The sequence below is a fragment of the Alnus glutinosa genome, chromosome 14, assembly GCF_958979055.1.
Source record: "Alnus glutinosa chromosome 14, dhAlnGlut1.1, whole genome shotgun sequence".
Classification (NCBI taxonomy): domain Eukaryota; kingdom Viridiplantae; phylum Streptophyta; class Magnoliopsida; order Fagales; family Betulaceae; genus Alnus; species Alnus glutinosa.
In genome coordinates, this window is record NC_084899.1 from 17,976,302 (window position 1) to 17,997,068 (window position 20,767).

The 20,767-nt window shown below is 34.9% G+C and overlaps 1 protein-coding gene across 1 annotated transcript; it reads right to left on the reverse strand.

The window, feature by feature from the left end:
• Positions 1–1,846: 1,846 nt before the first annotated feature.
• On the reverse strand, positions 1,847–5,310 carry LOC133857486 (probable WRKY transcription factor 13). The gene is made up of 3 exons (XM_062292755.1): positions 4,777–5,310; positions 4,324–4,551; positions 1,847–2,178 (listed from the first exon to the last, which is right to left on the reverse strand). The coding sequence occupies exons 1-3, from the start codon at positions 5,043–5,045 to the stop codon at positions 2,007–2,009; spliced, it is 669 nt and encodes a 222-aa protein (XP_062148739.1). The 5' UTR covers positions 5,046–5,310; the 3' UTR covers positions 1,847–2,006.
• Between the last annotated feature and the right edge of the window lie 15,457 nt (positions 5,311–20,767).

Sequence of the window (20,767 nt, forward strand, 5' to 3'; positions counted from 1 at the left end):
GCCTTGTGGGGGTGGCCAAACTAACCCTATGGGCCATGGGAGGTTTTTGGCCACCCCCAGGCCAAATGAGTGGCCGAGCCACTCCCAAACTTCTTGGGGTGCTTCGGCCACCCCATTTTTCCCAAAGGGGTGGCTCAAGCCACCCCACCTTTTTTCTTTTTGTTTGTTGTTTTTTTTTTTTTTTAAAAAAAAAAATTTAATCTTTTAATTTTTTTTAAAAGTTTTTATTATTTTTAGTTTTTAATTTTTATTTAGGTATAAGACACGTGTCAGCTTCTTAGAGATGTTGACGTGAAATTCTGTCAATTTTTGGATGGAAGTTGAATAGAGGTACCATATTCGTCTTTAGCCATAAATGACGTATTATCTACGATACTAAATAAACCACGAGGATCAAAAAATAAAAATTTCAAGCCATAAAGGATCAAACGTATATTTAACCCTTAATTAAAAGAGGTCCTTGAAAGATTTGCAAATATGGACTTATATATTAAGAGTTCAACCTATATGAATTTCTTTGGATATTGGTGCCTACGTACTGAGTCCCATGTTTACTAAAGCTAGCACATCACTGGACGTGCGTTCCTAGGCCTCTTGGATCGATCTATCGATTCAATTGGTGCTGGGACTAACCGTGGACCATGGATTCGGCTTTGGGTTTGTCTCCCTTATGCCTCATGATTTAATGATGAAATGCTTGCTGGGCCTTTGGGCTTTTTAGGTGAGTGCAGGATGGGTGATCAATTACGGCTCAACTGGGATGGGTCGTCGGCCCTCCCAAGGATGTAGGGTGGGTGATCGACTAGGGCCTGACTGAGTGGGACAGTTGACTCTCCTAAGGATCATGAATTGGGTGGTTAACTGGACCTGACTAGCTAGGCCTAAGGCAGAACTAATATAAGTGGGAAAAAAAATTCTATACAACTGTTGTGCAAGTTTCTGGAGACATTAGGTGGAACTTACTACATAGGTCTCACCCTATCTCTACAAAGGTGCACAACAGTTGTACAACTGTTGTGTACCAATCAGGTCTCTATAAGTGGGATAGCCGACTCCAGACAACCCTGCTATTAGTAATTCCTCGATCTATCTACCCGATATGCACCCTTGCCTCTAAAGATTCAAGTTTTGAGTGGTTTCTCTACGTTATTGTTTGTACTCTAACTTTTGATAGTATACTTTTCTTTTGATCGTATGTAGATATAAGTTTATTAAGCCAAATCACGTAAATTTTGATGTGCTATATATGTAATTAGCTTCTTTTTTTTTTTAATGATGTTTTTCTTATTTTTTATTTATTTATGTGATATATCTATATCACAACAATTTCTCTAGTTTTGTTAGAGACACTTTCTCTTCTTCGCCGCCGGTGGACGTAAGGTCAAAACCACATAAATTTTTGCGTCACTCTTTTGATTGTTTTGCTTTATTTTTCTATCTATATTTCGCATATATAAACCATCGTTGATTACACTTGCAACAGTATGCTTCCCGTCTCGATCACCTTATGCAAAAGGTTTGGGCAAAGAGTACTCAAGCCAATTAATGGCGTCCTTGGAAAGCCATTAAAATCAGGGCAACCTGATTTCCGACTGAAGTTTCGTTGCACCATCGTACGTCTTCATCCTTTGTGTTTATTAAAGTACAAATGTGAAATAGAATTTAGGGAAATCTGGAGGTAAATACCACATATAATAACAAATTTTCTCCATGAAAATTTGTTGAGGAAGAAGAAGAAATTCAGAGCCAAAAGTTCACTTTCAATTCGCTCTTTGCCAAAACAAATCCATCATTAACACCTATATATATATATATATACTTTTTTTTTTTGAAGAAAAAGTTATTATTTATATATAATGCATTACAGTAGAGGGGGCCCAACAAACATGGGGATATATATTGTTACACAAATCAATCAATGCTTTATTTTGCGTGTCCCCAAATAGTACGTAACAAAGGCACAGCAAAGCTGATCATATATATATATATATATATATATATATATATTACCAGAAGAAGTTATTTAGGTGGGATTGAGCTTGCGAGTCCTCCATGTCGTGCGACGGGGAATGTACGTGTCTCCCTTCGTAGGTTGTAATCACCATCCTTGGGTCCTCCGCTAATCGCTCCACACGTTTCTTTACGCGACAATTATCTTGCGTGCAACGATAGTAGCTCCTGCTTAATTGCCAAGAAAATATGGTTATTAATTAGTTCCAGAGATAATATATATATATATATATATATATATATATATATATATATATATATATATATATATATATATATATATATATGAACAAATCAGATGGATCGATATATCGCTGCATGCATGAAAATCACCCTATATAATTTCCATGCGCCATAACACGTAAAGCACTACTGCAAGCAAGCTGTAGCTAACATGGAATCGGCTGTAGCTTCAATATATATTTATATATACCCTTCAATCACATGTATATAATTTGTTCATATATACTAACGTTCTTTACAGGTCAAAACTATAGAAAAGCTTCAGACTCTTTGTCTGGAAAGAAAATCTCTTTTTCGTTGTTATATTAATTTCTTAATCTACTCAGTTTCCTTGAAAATTGGTCTAGATCTGAATTTTTAGGGGTTCCCTTACTCTTGATGATTTTACCCATTATAGTCCGTCATGATTTTTATTGGCTACATGCACAAGTGACTTCAACTTTTCTGGTTTCTTTCTAGTACTGGGAGGTGTTTGTTGTCTATCTAGCGCTTGCAGAGCCCCGTATTGCTAGACGAGCTTCCTACTACTGTGCTCTTGGTGATGTTGGAGTTTAAATATATATAGCTTGATCCATTTTGAGGAAGCGCTTGCAGATCCCTTGTATCACCAGTCTCGTCTCATTTAGTCTATGCTCATTGGCTTTCTGCTATATATTAATGCATAGTTAAGCTATAACTCGACCCATCTTGAAAGAGCGCCGGCAGATTCCCGCATTGCAGGTTCGTTTCGGCCCCTCTTGATTAGTGTCTATGTAGGCGTCCGAGCTAGTTCCCCCCTTTACCCTTGTTTACTAGGGGAAAAAGAAAAGTAGTGATCTCAAGAGCCATTCAATTTTAGAGTTAGGACAAGAAAGCCAACCTTGGTACTTGGCAAGTTGGCAGATCATAGGAATAGGCCATGGTTTAAGTATGTATTATCATATCCAAGCATCTCCAACCCATGTTTAAAAGGTGAAAATTTACCCTGTCAACAGTAAATACCCTAACCCAGGTTCATTTCTAAACTGGGGAAAGCTTGGGACAATTTTCTCTTGAACCAATGATTATTCTTAGAAATTAAATGGCTTAGTATTATTGCGAAGGACATACACATTCAGAGGTGAAATCATTTAACAGATAGAAATTATTTTCCTTGACTTTTTGAGAAAGCTGGATTCTTTTCAAGCAGTGATAACAAGTCAAAAAAGCAATCGCCATGCAATTGCTCGTGAGCAGCCTATTGCATACAGAAGACAAAGTATGGTAATCAGATATATGTATATACGCTTCAATTTGTATATCAAATCCTTTCTACCCTCCTCCTCAACCACATAATCGAAGGCCTGGAGAGCTTAATTAGCTAAAAGTAAGTACCAAGGCTGCAGCTTCAAGGCCATGAGTGTCTACTTTCTTAATTTGTTTTGAATTGAACGCCTGGCCTGCATTCCTTGTGGGAAGGCTTTGTTAAAAGGAAAGTAAAAGCACTTTCAGGAGATCCTAGGCCGAAACACTTTTTTCGATAGAATAATATTATTCTTCACATTAAAAAGTTTTTTAAAAAATAACCGGTGTAAAATTGGTATGAAAATACAATGAGAAGTTTAACAAGCCCCTAACTTGTAACCTAATCGATCAGCTGCTTAATGTATGCTATTGTCTTGTAATTTCAATCTTCTTTGCGTAAGTAAACATAATCAATAAAGCGACGAACCCCGATATATATGTGGTGTACGTTCTTGAGTGGTACTTGCTCTTTCATTAATAATTAATCTTGATGGTCGTCTGACTGTTTGTTGATCTTTCCGATGTGATTACACCTCTTTTTAATGTAATAATTGGTTCTTCTAGGCCATTGCTTTTAAATATTTTGTCATTAATCATACTGCTTAAACATGTCTACCATATCTAAATCTCCTACACCAAGCGTTTGAAAATAATTATGACAACGATAATAATGAGATCGATCGAGAGGGAATTGCATAGCATGCATATAGGGCACACCAGAGCTATAATCCAGTGTGGTATGAGCTTTTCTTGAAGAAGTGACTAAATTAAGCAAATAAAAAAAGTTGAGATTTGAATCTGTCTAACCTGGGATGCTGGGTGTTCTTTACCACTTTCTGTCCATATTTCCTCCACTTGTAACCATCATCTAACACATCTACATCGCTCATGGTCTTGAAGCAAAACCGAGGTTCCCTCACCTTCCTCCTCGCCTTTATCTTCTTCATCTTCAATGCAGAAACCCCTAGATGATGATCATCTAGATCTCCACCTCCTCTCTTGTTGCTTAAGCAGTCACCAAGGTCTCCCCATGCCCTAAAATAATTTCAAAACCAAACCAAACCCAATTCATTAGACAAAGAGAACCCGACCTATATGGAAGGGACGCTTTGCACGGTGTCCCGGGATCTAGCCTCGGATACCCCGGTTATAAAAATAAAGAGAGTTATATAGAGAGAGAGGGAAAGGGAGAGAGTTGCATGAAAAATCTTAAAAAAGGAACAAACATGATTGGATATGAAAAGCTATATGTAGTTTTACCATAGATTAGCGCCTGATCTATGCAAAGAAAGGAGTTGAGATCCTCTAAAATCAGAAGTGGTGTCTTCTCTTTGCTTAGTCGCAGATGAGAGTAGGGTTTCACTGAGATTACTGGAAGGTGCATCAGATGCTAGTGAAGGAGGTACGGAAGTGAAGGCTTTGAGAGATTGGTGGCATCCTAAAGAAGGTAAGGTCAAGTTGGAAGGGAAAGAAAAGAAACCCATTTGTGTAGGAACCTCTTGATCGTCAAACAGGCCCTGGTTGAGCATACTTTCATGAAATCTCTCTCTGTGTGTGTGTCTCTCTGAATAGTGTAGAAAATCACATATAAAGGTTCTTGGTTCCTTTTATAGGAGAAGTCTGATGAGGATGATCTCTCTCTCTATAGACTACAAGCAGACTAGATTAAAAGCACGAGGGCCTCTCTCAAACTTCTAGGATAGATAGACAAATAGAATTTATAAGATATGAAAGTATTCAAAAACCTAAAAACACGGCCAACCACTTTCCCTTCTTGTACTCTCTCTTCACCCACTCAGCCACTCTGTAAAAGACCCTTTTGAAAGAAATACAATATTAAGGTATATATATATATATGAGATTATTAGAATATTTTATATTATTGAGTTTGCTTGTAGGGTTTATAAACCCTAAGTTATTTAGTTTAAGTTTACTAGTTAACCACTCTTAACCTCCTTATAAATAGAGACAATTATAAAACAGTTTATATACTATATATACTTTGAAATATAAAAATATCACTTTCTCTTTTTGCTTCCGCTGTCCTTTCTCTCTTCATATATATTCACATCATATATTTGTACAAAATAATGAAAAATAAAAAGAAGGCGAGCGTGATATATTCAACCAATTGACTGCAAATTAAGACAACTGAAGTTGTTTTGCTTTGGGTTTTGGAGTGATACACATGTTACTATTTGACCTCAAAAGCATGGAAAATCGATGTGTCGCATGGCTCAGTGGAATTGAACTGTTTATACAGAGGTCAACAATACACGACAATTAGGTGAGCAGTAGCTGGTTTGGTTGACATAGCATAGTCATTTGCGTTAAGATGCATGAAAAAAGCCTTGCTACCGCTCGTTAACCTAGAAGGATCCAAGGATAAAAGTGAAATATAGATGAGTGCACAATAATAGAAGACAAATCCAAAAAATATACAAGTGCATAAGTGAAAATTATTAATCTTCACCACAAAATCTGTGAGAAGGAGCAAAAAGAGGGTGATACTAATAATGTCTTTCACTTTCTAGGGTTTCTTTTGGATCCTCAATTTTCTAGCTTGCTAGGGTTCTTTTGGACAACCAAAAAGAAATATCAGATGGCAATGATGATGAATCTTGGGTGCAAATCTCTCCCCTCTTTGCATCGGCGGTGAGGATATCATTATGATTGATGAAAGAGGCCCTATTTGACCTTTTGCAGAAAATAAAGCTTCTCACCTTTCTCATCTCCGGCCCTTTTCCTCATTAACTTTATATATATGCTTCACCCAACCCCACATCTACCCACCATTTCTCAAATTCCAAACCGACCTATTATATTGTTATCATCTCTTCGATCACTTAATAAGCCTAATAATCTTGATGGTTAACTTTTTCTTTTATGTTTTTATGAGTTGGGGTAACTTTTATTTATCTTATCTTTAAGAGGTTGTTTGAATAGGGTAGTCTTTTAATTAGGATTGTAAGAATCTTAAAAGATTATTTCGTTTGATTGCACTCAAATAATCAAATGGAATGAATCCATATATTCAAGGGAATGTGGATTAATTGCCTCTCAATTGTCTTTTGTTGGGAATGTGAATTTCCACAATTCACTTTCCTTTGGCCTTGAGAATATATATATATATATATATATATATATATATATATATATATATATATATATATATATATATATATATATATATATATATATATATATATATATATATATATATATTATATTACAAGAATCGCCACATCCCATATGTTTTTATTGATAAAGTGCTAAATCTTTTGACTTTTTGATGCTACTATTTGTTTTATGTTTTTTATTAGATACTATTATATATGGTTATACAAGAAAAGTTAGACTGTGATAATTTTGTTATGCTTATTTTTTTAATGCTAATTTTTGGGTTTGATTGTGACCATTGTAAAATTTGTATACAAAAGAGGATTGATTTTATTCCACAAAAATCGGAAATAAACCTAAAATATGTCTATAAATTAAAAGTGAGGAACTATTTTATTTTTTGTAAAAAATGAAAATGAACAAGTTTTATTTTGTTATAGATGAAAAATAAATCAATTAGTATGTATAGACAATTAATATGTTGGAAAATTAAAGAAAAATTATGGTTTATATATAATTTTTCTTTCATATCATTTTTGTTTAATTTTTAAATAATTTTATATCAAACAGCCTTATGCACTTGAATAGAGAAACATATATAAGAATATTTTGAAGGAAAAAAAAAAAAAAAAAAAAAAAAAAAAAAAAATCTCTTACAGGATGCTTAAGAGTAAACCAAACATGAGAATCTCATATTCCCAAAAATCCTATCAAAGATTCATAATCCTAATAATTTCCAAACATTAGAATGGTAACATTTATAGGAATTTAGATTCTATCGCATCACATTTACAGAAATATAAATGCTGAAAGGAATGTTTAATTCTGCAAACCAAACGCTAATAAATAAAAAAGTTTATTTGTGGGGCCCCAACTCTTGTAGATATTTACGGATGGGATGTTCTAACCATTGGATTTTATATTCTTCTTGTTTGTTGCACTTAGTCCAAACAGGAAAAAATAAAAAGAGAAGATTTATTCCTTTTTTTTTTTTTTTAAGGGAAGATGTAAACATTTCATTAAACACTCAAAGGGTAACATAGTTACAGTCATAAACAAACTCAGACCAATAAGGGACTCATAACAATACAAATGTCCCCTTACAGTTACCCTAAAACTCAAATTATACCGATAGTTGCTACAAATAAACCTAATCAATAGAAATGTGCCTCTGCGTTGACATTTGAACATTTACTTGCACTATGGAGTCAATCACAAATCATCAAAGACTAGGCTAAATTTAATACAGAGCAAACTATCAAATACAATCTGAAATCAAGAACAGGAAACCACCCAAAGAAAGAGCTGTCGTCGGAATAAAGCACCGCCGGAGACGGCGCGTGTGCCGCCGGCAACTCCCCTGCAGCAACCGAACACCAAATCCACCGAACGCCACCAAACACGGCAACAGAGGCGGAAACGTGGTCATCGCGCGCGGCCCAAGGAGTGACTAACCCCCTGGCACGTGACGACCACGCGCCGGTCAACAGTGAGTATATTGGCCGTAGCTAGCAGCGGCAGAGCCGGAGGACGACGGCGAGCAAGGCTGGGGGGCGCGTGTCGACTAGAGAGTGGCAGAACAGAGCAGATCTGGAACTAAAAAATGATAAAAACTGAGACTTCCCAAATCGTTCCGCCGGCGACACGTACGACGGAAGCTACCTCCTCCGGCTCCTCTTTGAAGTGTTTTCCTGCCAAGAAACAAAGAAACCTAAAAAACTAAAAAACAAACACACTCCATAGTCCAAAAAGACTAGGAGGACTAAAACCACCACTGGAACAAGTCCAGGGGGACTCAAAACTCCACAACCCTAGTGGTTGGGAGACTTTAGCCTCCACTAGGCTAACCCAGGGAGGAACAAAATCCGGGAGGAGGGAGGGAACCTCCCTCCTCCGGCAACCCAAACTCAGAAGTTCTTCTCCCTCTTTTCAACGAAGTCCTGCGAGAGAGAGAAAAGTCCACCCTCTTCAACAATGTTTTTTCAGTCAATTTACTTTAAGTCAATTTACTTCGTTCATTACCTTATGGGGTGAAGCAAGATGTAAGAAATGATAAGTTCTTGATCAAAAAGGTAGCTAACAATTTGTTGTGTTTTTTTTAGAAGTGCTAGGAATTCTTTTACTAAAACTTCCATTTTTTTTTTTTTTTTTTTTTTTTTCTGTATTTTCATATAGGGGAAAGAATAATTCATGCCTTGCAATTAGGGCCGTAAATGAATAGAGCTGCTCGCGAATAGACTTGGGCTTGGTTTGGATTAGTTCGGCTCAAGCTCGGTTCATTTATTAAACAAATAAAGCTTGAGCAAAATTTTAGGCTCTTAATTCATTAAACGAGCCAAATTCGTATAAGCTCGTATCACTTAATCGTTATTATTTTTAACGAAGAACATGTTAAGTATTTAAAAATATATATATAAAAAAAAGAGAGAAAAAAAAAAAAGAGAAAAAAATCGTCTTCATAATGTCATAGATATAACTTGAATTGTTGTAATTATGAGTGTAGATATAGATATATATATATGTATTTATATGTATATGAGTGGGTTTATGTGTATGTATGCGTGTGTGTAATGAATGTATATACATACTATAAAATAAACATATAAACTCGATATTAGAATGTTTAAGATTTCAGTTAATTTCTCTAATTATTTAAATAATAAATCTTAACCATAATTAGTGTGAATTTACATTAAAAAAAATTAAATAATCATGATATTTGTTTATATATAGAATGAATAAGTTAATTGAGTAGCTCGTGAACATAGACGGAGGAGGGAGGACCGGTATAGGCCATCTCCCTCCAGTTCCTAAGAACAAAGTTTTTTTTAGATATATATATATATATAAGGTAAAAAAAAAAAAAAAAATAGCCTACTATCCCATAGCAATAAAAAATTTTGACCCTTGCCCCGTGCTCATAATAGTTTATGGTTTTGTCCTTACTAGTGAAAAAGCTTGAACTCGTTTAAAAAATAAATGATAAGAGCTTGAACAGATTATCTAGCTCGATGATAAATTTGAACTCGACTCATATTCAAAAAAATAAAAAAAAAAAATAAAAAAAAAATAAAAAAAAAATCAAACTTTAACATTTAATACTCAATTCAGTTCGATTCGATTAGAGTTCTGCTTGCAATGTCTTTTTCTCTCTGGTTTTTTTTTTTTTTTTTTTTTTTTTTTTTTTTTTTTTTTCCGGTGTGTATGGGGGCAAATTAAGGGACGTGATATTATTAGATTGATTTTCCATCGGAAAAATCGTCGGGAATAGTATTAATAATATTACTAGCACATGCTAATTTCATCAATGGAAAAGAAAAATTTGAAAGTAAAAATGGAATCTGATTTGTCAATTATCCTTTTAATCTTGCAGAAATTATCTGAAAACATAAATTATTGAAAAGAAAAAGAGATGGAGATGAATTTTTGAATGGTTTTGTTTCACTGCTAGCTTGATGCTTTCGTGGAGATGACTTGGGTATGATGTCACGAGGGTACGTACCGAGGGGAATAATATATTGCATCATCTACAGTGAGGGTTTGGGTTAAATATATTAAAAAACGTTTTTTGCTTTTTTTCAACTTGGGAAGAGGACGTGGGGTGGCGAACAGACATCATTTCTTTTTGTCTCTGTTTATAGGTGGCCATCATGCCTCTCAGATTACATTCCTTTGCTTCATTTTCAGCTTTTATCGTCTTATTATTTCCTGCTTTGGCAAAAAAGTTTGGTAAAGAGAACTGTTATGATTTTCTTCAACCCTTTTTGCTTTTTAATAAAATTATTAATGAAATTCAACCAACCTAAGTAATTAAAACCGAAAGCAGATAGATAGAGCCGCGCCTGATCGATCATATAATGCATGTTATGTGTGTACTTACAATAATATGTTATCATGTTCCATTTATTAGTGAAATGAAATAATTTTTCCATGATTTTTATGTCTAATATTTCTCTATCATTGCCCTCGATCTCCCGAGTCTGGATCTCATCCAAACGTTATGTTTGGTGATCATTTTAGACTTCCCCCCATCTATCATATCATATCATCCTTTTCTTTTTCTTTCTTTTTCATTTTCTTTTCTTTTCTTTTTTTTCTTTTTTTTCTCTGGCTGGGAGTTTATTGTATTATTTTGTTGAATATACCGATGAAAATGTGGATTTGATAGACCGGTTTTTAGGGTATCAATCATCTCCAATTCCATGGAATGATTACACCACGCCCACTTCTCTCTCTCTCTCTCTCTCTCTCTCTCTCTCTCTCTCTCTCTCTCTCTCTGCTTCTTGTCTAGATCCTCCAAGCCAAAATTCTCACTCAGCAATCTGCTGTCTAAGATCCTACCTTTGCAGAGACATCCCATGCCGACCCTTCTCAGTAATAAGCTGTCATGAAATGACCTACTTCTCTCTCTCTCTCTCTGCGTCTCTCTGTGTCGATTGTACATTTGTACTTCTCCCCCACATGATAAGAAAACTTCCACTCCACAATTATTGAAAAAAAGAGAGTGAAATTTGTTTTCCAATTAATCTATCAATATTATTTAAACCAAACTGCTTTCCTAGCTACTACGGGTTCATATGATTAGTCTCTATTAGCATAATCAAAAAGGTATTCCAACCATTTTTTGTTGGTGTAGTACTTAATATTACAAAGATCAATCATAGAGGGTCCTTCATTATCAACATATAACATAAAATGAGATATATATATATATATGGAAAAGATTGCTCTGAGTAGGGTGGGATAGAACTTCTTTGACAAGATTATGTACTATGATTTTTGCAAATTTGTTCTTTCTTTTTTTTCCTTTGACAATCCATAGAAAAGATTTTGGTTGTATCTTCAATGATCGAACAAGTCTCCCATATCATTGATTGATATGATCAGTATGGGATGGCTTGGATGATTTTATAAGAACATCATCTTCGAAGAAAATATTTCTAATTCTATTACACATATTTCAATAATTGCCATTAGGTTTATATGTCTAGACTAAACTTCAAGTCATTAATTATTAACGTTATATATATATTGCTGCACAAAAATTTCATCGCGAATAGAAAATATTTTTCTATGATTAGCGACAATTATTTATAACAACCAAGAGTTCGTCCCCAATAAACACATATTAGCTAGCAATAACGTACGGCCAAAAGTCGTCCTTAATAAGCATTTACCAATTAACAACGATTTTTGGGTCGTCATGTCTAATATATAGTTTGATCGTTGTTAACCAAATTTATTGTAGCTAGTGTCTATATATACTTGCTTCACTTACAAGGTACGGTAATAGTTGCAAATTGATGCAATAGTGCCAAAACATTTTCCCTATGACTCTATGCCAAAATAATCCAAGCACTGGGACTGGATGATGGAGAAAAAAAAAACTAAAAATTAAGACCTAATTAAAAATTATTATTGGGTCTAATTTTCATTGCAGACAATAACATTTAGGCCTAGTTTGCCAAGCACCAGAACAGAACACACTAGTGGTGGCTACTGTTTATGTATTTTTTTATTTTTTATTTTTTCATATTTTTTAATACCAATCAACATCAAAACATTTTTCACTTTTTTCATTTTTTATATCACATCAATAATTTTTTATTACTATTCAAATAAAAAAATTCACTACAATACAAAACTTTTTCATTTTTCTATTCAAATTCTTTTTACTTTATATCACATCATCACGTTTTACTAATTTTAAATTAACAGCCCACTACTCTGTTCTGTATATGTCTTTGTCAAACAATTTCTTAATTTCAGAGAAACTAGATCAAACCAAAAAGTGTACATAAAACGGAGGAATATATATATATTTTTTTTAAAAAAAAAAGTTTATATTAATTGCTCAACAAGATGTTTGTACTCCGGCACATCTTTCATAGTGCTATTACGACCACTTTATCCATCTTATATATATATATATATATATATATCCATTTTGCTACAATATATATAGCTACAATTTTAGTCTCTTTTCTTTTCTTTTTCTTTTTTTAATTTTTTTTCTCTCCCCTATTTCCCCCTCTCTCCCTCCCTCATATTTCACAATAAAAAATACATTAAAAAATAATATTTAAAAAAAGTAAAGAGTGAGATAGATAATATATATATTGGACTTTGTATTCAAAATTAAACTATAATAGCTAAAATAGAAAAATATCTATTTTGAGAAGCTAAAATAATCACTATTACCAGAGGTGCTCTTATTGAATTAAATGAGAGTATGAATTTTTTTTTTTCTTTTTTTGTTTAAGAAAAAAAGGCCTAATATTCAGAAAATTTGAATGCAACAATTAATATTCGAAGAAGGCCAGGGTAGGTCCCCCCTCTCTCTCTCTCTCTCTCTCCACAGTAATGTAGGTGGTGTTCAGGTGAAGAGAGAAAAAGAAGCATGGGAGTAACTAAGGTACAGTTCTACTGGTGTTGAGTTATATATTATTTATACACCACAATACAATTAAACACAAACATGTTATTCAAACTTAAAAAGAGTTATGAAAGTAGAAGAAAGAAGCGCGCAGGTGCAGAGACTGCAGAGTCTCAGGGCAGAGTTCAATTCTCTCTCTGTACATTCCCTCGGCCTCGGGCAAAAGCATCACATCAGCGAATCATGGTCGTTTATGTGTTTGAAAATGACTGTTCGATGAGAAGGTGGGGGCTGCTTTGGTGTGCTTGAGCGAACCTGACATGCGTGCACCAACCTACAACAGCTTCCTGGGTGTCGCGTGAGCCTTAAGCCTGTACTATCTATAACCAGTGTACCCAACCCCCTTTGTCTTCTTGCTGCCTCAACTGTCTCCTGTTTTTTCCTCATCATCACACCTTTCAATTCGTTTGAGACTCCAATAAAAAGATCTAGCTGCTACATAATATAGACAAATATCGAATATTTTTTTCATGAGTACCGTTTGAAAATCCCAAATACCTACTATACCTCTTGCTTTATGTATAATAATATAGTACGGCCAAACCGGCGATGATCATCTACAAAATAGAAAAGACCAAATATACTTCTATACTTAAGTTAGCAAAGCATTTGTTGTGAGATAAGGTATATAGCAAAGTAGAGTTTTTTGAGAGACCGAAAATCCGATTTAGAGTATCATAATATAATGTCTTGCATATTTGAAATTCTCGAATATCTGGATTATGAGATCTTGGGGCGTGTCCCGATGGCTTGAATATCTTATATATATGTAGGGCAAGATTGAGTGGGATCCATGGTGGATTTTATCTCCAACATGATCCATCAATGTATAAAATATTTTTGTTAATGCTTAGAACTGAGTAGAAATATCTCAAAAAAATAAAAACAGAGTAGAAATAAAATGTAAAGAGGGGGCGGGAGGGGTGAACGATCAAATATATGTAAGGATCAGAACCACTACAACAAATTTGCTCATTAGCGATGACAAATTGTCGCCGGTATAAGGACTTTTTCGCCGTTAATGTGGTCACTTTTGATGGTCCGACACTAATGATCGATAGCGGAGACATGTTGGGTCGACGTTAATGATTACTCAATAGCAGTGACAAATATCGCCACTAATAATATTTTTTGTCGTGCTAATGACAAGAAAAAAAATTAAAATAAAGTCAGCACTAATAATGTTTTATTTTCAAATTTTAAATAAAAAACAAATCCCAAATTAGAAACAAAAACAAATAAAAAATTCGGCAACAAATCCATCCTAAACTAGGGTTGGCAGTTCGGGTTCACGGGTCGGGGTCGGGTCAACCCGACTGACCCGGTTATATAAACGTGCCAACCCGAACCCGACCCGATCATTAATTGGGTTGTGACACGCGACCCGAACACGACCCGATTAATAATCGGGTAACCCGAACACAACCCGACAAACACGACTATAAAACGTGTCACCCGTTTACCCGACACGACCCGACTAAAAGACTGTCTGATTTGAGTTTATCAGTTTGTTTACCACAAACACAAAGGTTCATATATTGTGAATATACAACACTACTGCAGTACTGCTTTTCTAGTGTATGTGCACTGCAAAAATTATGAAGATATTTTGCTTTGGAATGCAAATACAATCTCTCTAGCTACAAATTGCGATTTCATATTTGTTTCCAAATTATTATATCAATATTGAATATATATATATATATATGCCATCAAAGGGCGGTTACCCAACTAACCAAGGTGGCATTTTGAGGTTAGCGCAGGGCACAGACGTTAATTCACACACACACCACACCAAAAGATGCATGAAAAATTGAAAATTCACTGAGAACTGGTATTTCCCCTGAAGTACACGCAGACTGTATAATATACTGTTAATTAGATATCAAATACTTACAATGTTCCAGCATCTACTTCAGCTACAGAACCAACTAAGAAACCAAAATCTCAAAAAACAAAACACCAATCGATCAAGCCATAACCAACTCTTACCACCGAAATCAACACCCAAAAATTCCCAAATCAAAAACCTTAATTCAATTCAGTCCTCCCCAACCGAAACAGGGGAAGAAAAATCAAATTAATAGACAACCCATTACCCACAATATTTTCCTTTAAACACCATTCGGTTAGAGCTTCTTCAACCAACCAATCAAACCTAAATCTCAAAAGGAAACCAAACCAACACGGCAACACCCAATCACCCATACCTTGAGGAGGAACTGAAAAGTTTGGCGTAGAAAGAGCCAGAGAGGGGGAAAAAGCCGGATGGTTGGCGTCAGGCGTGAGGAGTGCGGCGGGCGGGCGGGCGACGGGAGGGCGGGCTGAGTGCGGGCTGGCGGGCGGCGGGCTACTAGGCTAGGGTTCCACCGTTTCGGCCCTTTCTCACTTCTCAGTAGACTCAGTTTCTCAGTTTCTCCTTTTGGTTTCGGGTTAGTCGGGTTAGACCGTTAGAGTGTTAGAGTTAGACACTTAGTGTTTTAGATTAGTTTTTTTTTTTTTTTAAAAAACCTTACCGGGTCACAATCGTGTTTGGCGAGTCAACCTGCGGGTTGACCCGCCAGACACGATTGTAATCGGGTTGACCCGATTATGACCCGAACCCGATTACAGTAAACCCTAACCTTATTTTCCCGTGTCGTGTTTGTGTCGGGTTCGCGGGTCGTGTCAAAAATTGCCAACCTTATTCTAAACTAGCTAGGGTCATCACAAAATTTACACACAAATCCATCCTCAAGTACTCAAGGTCATCCTAAACTAGGAATAATTTTGTTGAATATTCCTCCTATATATCTCAATGTTTAAAATTAAATTTGTGCATGCAATATTGATAAGTACAAATTAGATTGAAGGCATTGGCTAACTTTAAATTTCATGATCAGCTTAAGATATTTGTTATATATATATACTTACTATTACTATCATCTTCAACATCATTCAAAAGCATGAGATAGAAAGCTTGAAATTCAATGATTGCTAATTAACTAGGCAGTATCTTGAGAATTGTAGCTAGGGCTTCATAATTGGTAATTCTTATAGGTTGCAAATTGGTCAAGGCTTTGAGCCTTGGAAAAGAAAATTGCTACGTCGACTAGCTCTACGTGTTGAGGTTATATTAATTAATTGTATCTCACGTAAGGTATTATACGTACACGTATATGAACATGCATGGTCCCACGCATGCGACATATACCCGTTAGACGGGGATAATTTCCCGGCTGTCGATCTCATGGACAATGTTGTCAAAAGATTTCATAAATCCGGCCATGGCCATGGGGTCAAGCATTCATTGATGAACCATATGGTCCATATTCAAGTTTGGCATTAGATAAATATAGGGGGCTCTCGGAAACAAACACCTTTACATATTGTCAAATGATTACTACTAGGACAGACACCAAATGAGAAGATGGTGAAAATATTCATCTCCATCTGTTCTTAGATTACTCATTGTTGAAAAAATAATTTAAGGACCGATAAGAGCGTTGCCACATGATCAGTCCAGTAAATAGGATTTGGCTTAAGTGTTGTAAAAAAATCTATAACATATACATATGCTGGAGTTTTTTTTTATTTTTTTTTATTTTTTATCACTGATCTAGATTTAATTATAATTTTTTTATGAGAAAGAAAGAAAAAGTAAAATTAAATCTAAACCATTGGGTGAAATGACATCACACATGCTGTAGTACTTGTAGGTTTTCTTACGGCACCTAAGCCAAATTCAATAAAATATGTAATATTGCTCTATTATTTAAGAAGAAAAAGCATTTTTAGTAGCTTCACCAAATTTTACTAGCCAAAATAGTTAAAAACTTTTTTTTTTTTTTTTTTTCTATTTTAATCATTCACTTTTTTAAAGCACCCCAGCAGTCTTACTATTTTAACCATTCGCTTTCACTATTTCATTTAAATATTATTTTTCATAGTTTTTTTTATTCTCTTTAATTACAACCTTCACATTTTTAAATATATATTGTTTTTCCTATACCATCAAACACCTTCATTGCATCCTCCACGATCCCACATTTCCCATACATATAAACCAGACTACTCCCCACAAAGACCCATGCACATACATAAACCCCTTTCTCCAAACCAATCCAGCAAAGAACCTGAAAATCAAGCCAGAAATCCGAAGATGAAGCCACAAATCAGAAAATCGAAACAAGCACAATCAGCCATCAACCGGTGGAAAGTGTAGTAGCAGCAGCAGTAGCGGCGATAGTGGTGGTGGTAGTGAATAAAGGAAAAGAAATGGGAGAGGAACGAAAAGATCATTAGAGGCTGCGTGGAAACAAAAAAAAAAAATAATAATAATAATAATTATAAAAGGAAGAGAGAAAATGAACGAATTTAATGATATTTTAATCATTCGGTGAGTGAACAATACTCACTATTATTGTTGAATACTGTTCACTCACCAAAACTTTTTTGTTATAATAGTAAGGCTACTCGGGTGTATTTTTTGTGAGGCTGATATAAATGCTCTCATATAATACATCTCTATTCTACCTCTATTCCTATAGGCTGATGTGGCAATGCTCCCATCAGCCATTAAACCAATCCTTATTAAAAAAAAAAGTTAGAAGTATGAACATTGTCACATTAATTACTAGAATAAAATAAGGTGTAGTATGTAGCGTTACTTTTGTTTAAGATACGAGTTAAACGCAACTGCGAGAGAAGGGTTTTTTTTTTATTTCTTTTTTCTTGTATATATGTTTAAGGCTGTGTTTGTTTGAGCACAATATATAATAATATGATGTGAAAATATCACATGCATGCTCCCTAGGCACATGCCTTGGAGACTTGGAGTACTCTAACAGCCACCACCTGTGGCCTGTGGGATCCCTTTTGATCATGAGAGAGTAGGGACATGTGTTTCTAGAGTCTTTCTAGTTTATAGTGCGCATCTTTCAGTTGTGTGCGTTCTCTTATAAAGAATGCCAAAATAAAAAAAAATTCAAAATTTTGGAAAAGTAAGCTTGGGATCTTTTTTGTTGGATTTTTAGAAATAAATAATTAATAGATTTAGACCCACTTTTGAGTGTTCTTGGCTTGGCTTGGCTTCTTGCAGATAAACTATCACAAGGGCTTTAACTTTCAAGCCCATGGTTTTCTAGTTGCCCATGTACGTTCTATGGCTAAGTCCATATGGATTTTTCCAACAGCCCGTGCATGGTAAAAAGGTTCGCACCAAGTTATTAACAGCGACCAATTAGCGTCGACTAATAATTTATTATTATTATTATTATTATTATTTTTTATTAGCGTTCACTATTAAAGGCTACTTTGACGTCGCCACTAATAAGCTTGGCGCTAACGAAGAAAGTTCTTGTAGTGCGGCATGCATCCACACCAGGCGTTGAAAAAAAGGTCCCCCGACCAAAGAATTAGGGTGATGGGTACCATAGCGTGTAGCAAAGTACTTAGAGGAGCCAGTATAAACATGGCCATGACCCCCCTTTTGAAAATTTTTCTTTACTATATGGCTCATATAGCCTACGTAAGTCACATATAATGACATTATAAAGAGAGAGAGTGGTTAATATAATTAACTTGGTAGACCCAAGCCCGTTAGCGATTTGAAATGATTAGCGCGCATACTCTAAGAGCCACCACACTCTTTTACCGGAGCCAAACCAAACAAGTTAAACCAATTATGAAACTTGTATGAACAGTGGAAGGCAACAATGGCTTTGATGATACCAATTGTAAGGGAAAGAAGCATAAGGGAGTCAAATAAGAGTAATTAGTTAATATACATATTAGGGCACTGCTAGCCCAAAAGCTTAAGCTAATGGACTTGGTATATTAACTATTCTTTTTCTTTATACTTTCTTAATATGAAATAGTGGGGCACAATACTTACAAGTTCACTCACAACAGAAAACCCCATCTCCATTGTAGAAGAGATTTGAATTGACACATCCTAACAAGTGACATCCATATTGTTATTATTATTGAGGTGATCAGCTTGATAAAAACCATAGTTAGTAAAACATCCTTCGAATTTGTCTAACTTTGATCAAAACATCATGTTACAGATTTGAGCTTCAGTTTTAAAATTTGTTTTCAAAAAATAACATGTGAAAGAAAAAAAAAAATTGTAGTTTTAGGTCGAGTTCGATCAGTTTCATTTAAAATTAAACTTGTTAAGATTGAGACACGTGTTCCTTATGCCCTATTATGTAACACTTATTTCAATCTCAACAAGTCTAATTTCAAATGAAATTGGACCCGAGCCAAACGAACCTTATATTGTACGTATATAGTTTAACCCATAAGATATAAAGACACTAGGGCCCTGATAAATATAAAAAATTCAAATTATTTAAAGCCCTAAATCAAGCATCAGTCCTAAAAAATAAATAAATAAAAAAAAAGGAAAAAAAATTACCTACCTTTATATATGTTGGGAGCGTCAGGAGCTGAGCTAGCAGCAATGGATTTGAGGCTCCTCAGGGTAGATAAAGTGACCACTTTCTAAAAAGAGTGCTTTCCAGTAACCTTTCACTTTCTTATCCGTCGATCTAAATGTGAAAATGATAAACCAACGAATCAACTTAGTTAGGAGAGCCTAAATGGGGGCACCAACAAATGATTGAAGAGAGCATCAAAATCAAACCTCTTCTCCTTTTGGGTTTTGGACATGATTAGGGTTCTTAGTTTTAATTTGGGGCCCACTCTAAGTGAAGAGTGGGATCATGATCATGATACATATGCTACTTACAAAAAGTCTTGGCCATTATTACCAATGTTTGCCATTACAAGTTACCATGTCTTCAATTTTCTAACATGGTTATTATGTTTGACATTATAACCCTTGACATTAGGGCAAACATCCAAGATCATACTAGTTTGTGACAAAAAGTCCTCCAAATATTCTCTCTCGTGTTGTTTTTTTTTTTGTACCCTTTTATACCTTTTTCAAAAGAATGAGTTTTCAATTGTGTTGTGCTTATAATCATATTGTTTTAATCTCACTCTAGGGGTCTACACTGTTGACTTGGAAGACCTTAAGGCATTAGGTACTTTTGCACGAACCTCTACTAGCTAGTCAATACTATCTAACTTCTCCAAGAAAATGCTAGTTATACTTGTGTTATTACGTTAAAAAGATTAATTAGTTAATTATTTAGAGTTTTATTAAAATCATTTATAAAGTCCAATTTTACTTAGAAAGTAAACAATCTCGTAATTGACATATCAGAAACTGCTCAAAAATGCTAATTTGCCTAAATAACTAAGAAAACGGAGGTAGGGACGGATTTATAGGGGACCAATATAGGCCATGTCCCCCCCCCCCCCCTTAATTCTTAAAAAAAAAAAAAAAAAAAATAGTTAAAAAAATTATAAGGTTAAAAAAAATTAATAATTAGGCTATTGGCTCCTACGAACAAATTTTTTTGATTCTTAACTCTTGTCCATAAGAGATCTAACTCCGTCCCTGAACAGGAGTATATGGTTGACGTCTACTCTGCCTAACTTGGTTTCGTGACATGTCTAAATACTCTACCTAACTTGGAAAAGGCAAAGAGAGAGGTGCTTCAATGGACAAAAAGATATAACACTATGCAAACCAACCGGTCTGAGTTTCTAATGCACAATGAAGTTTGTAGGGTCAGCTCAAGTTAACAACCCTTATTCTTGATTACTCATCTTATCCCGTCCCCTCCCCACCAAAAAAAA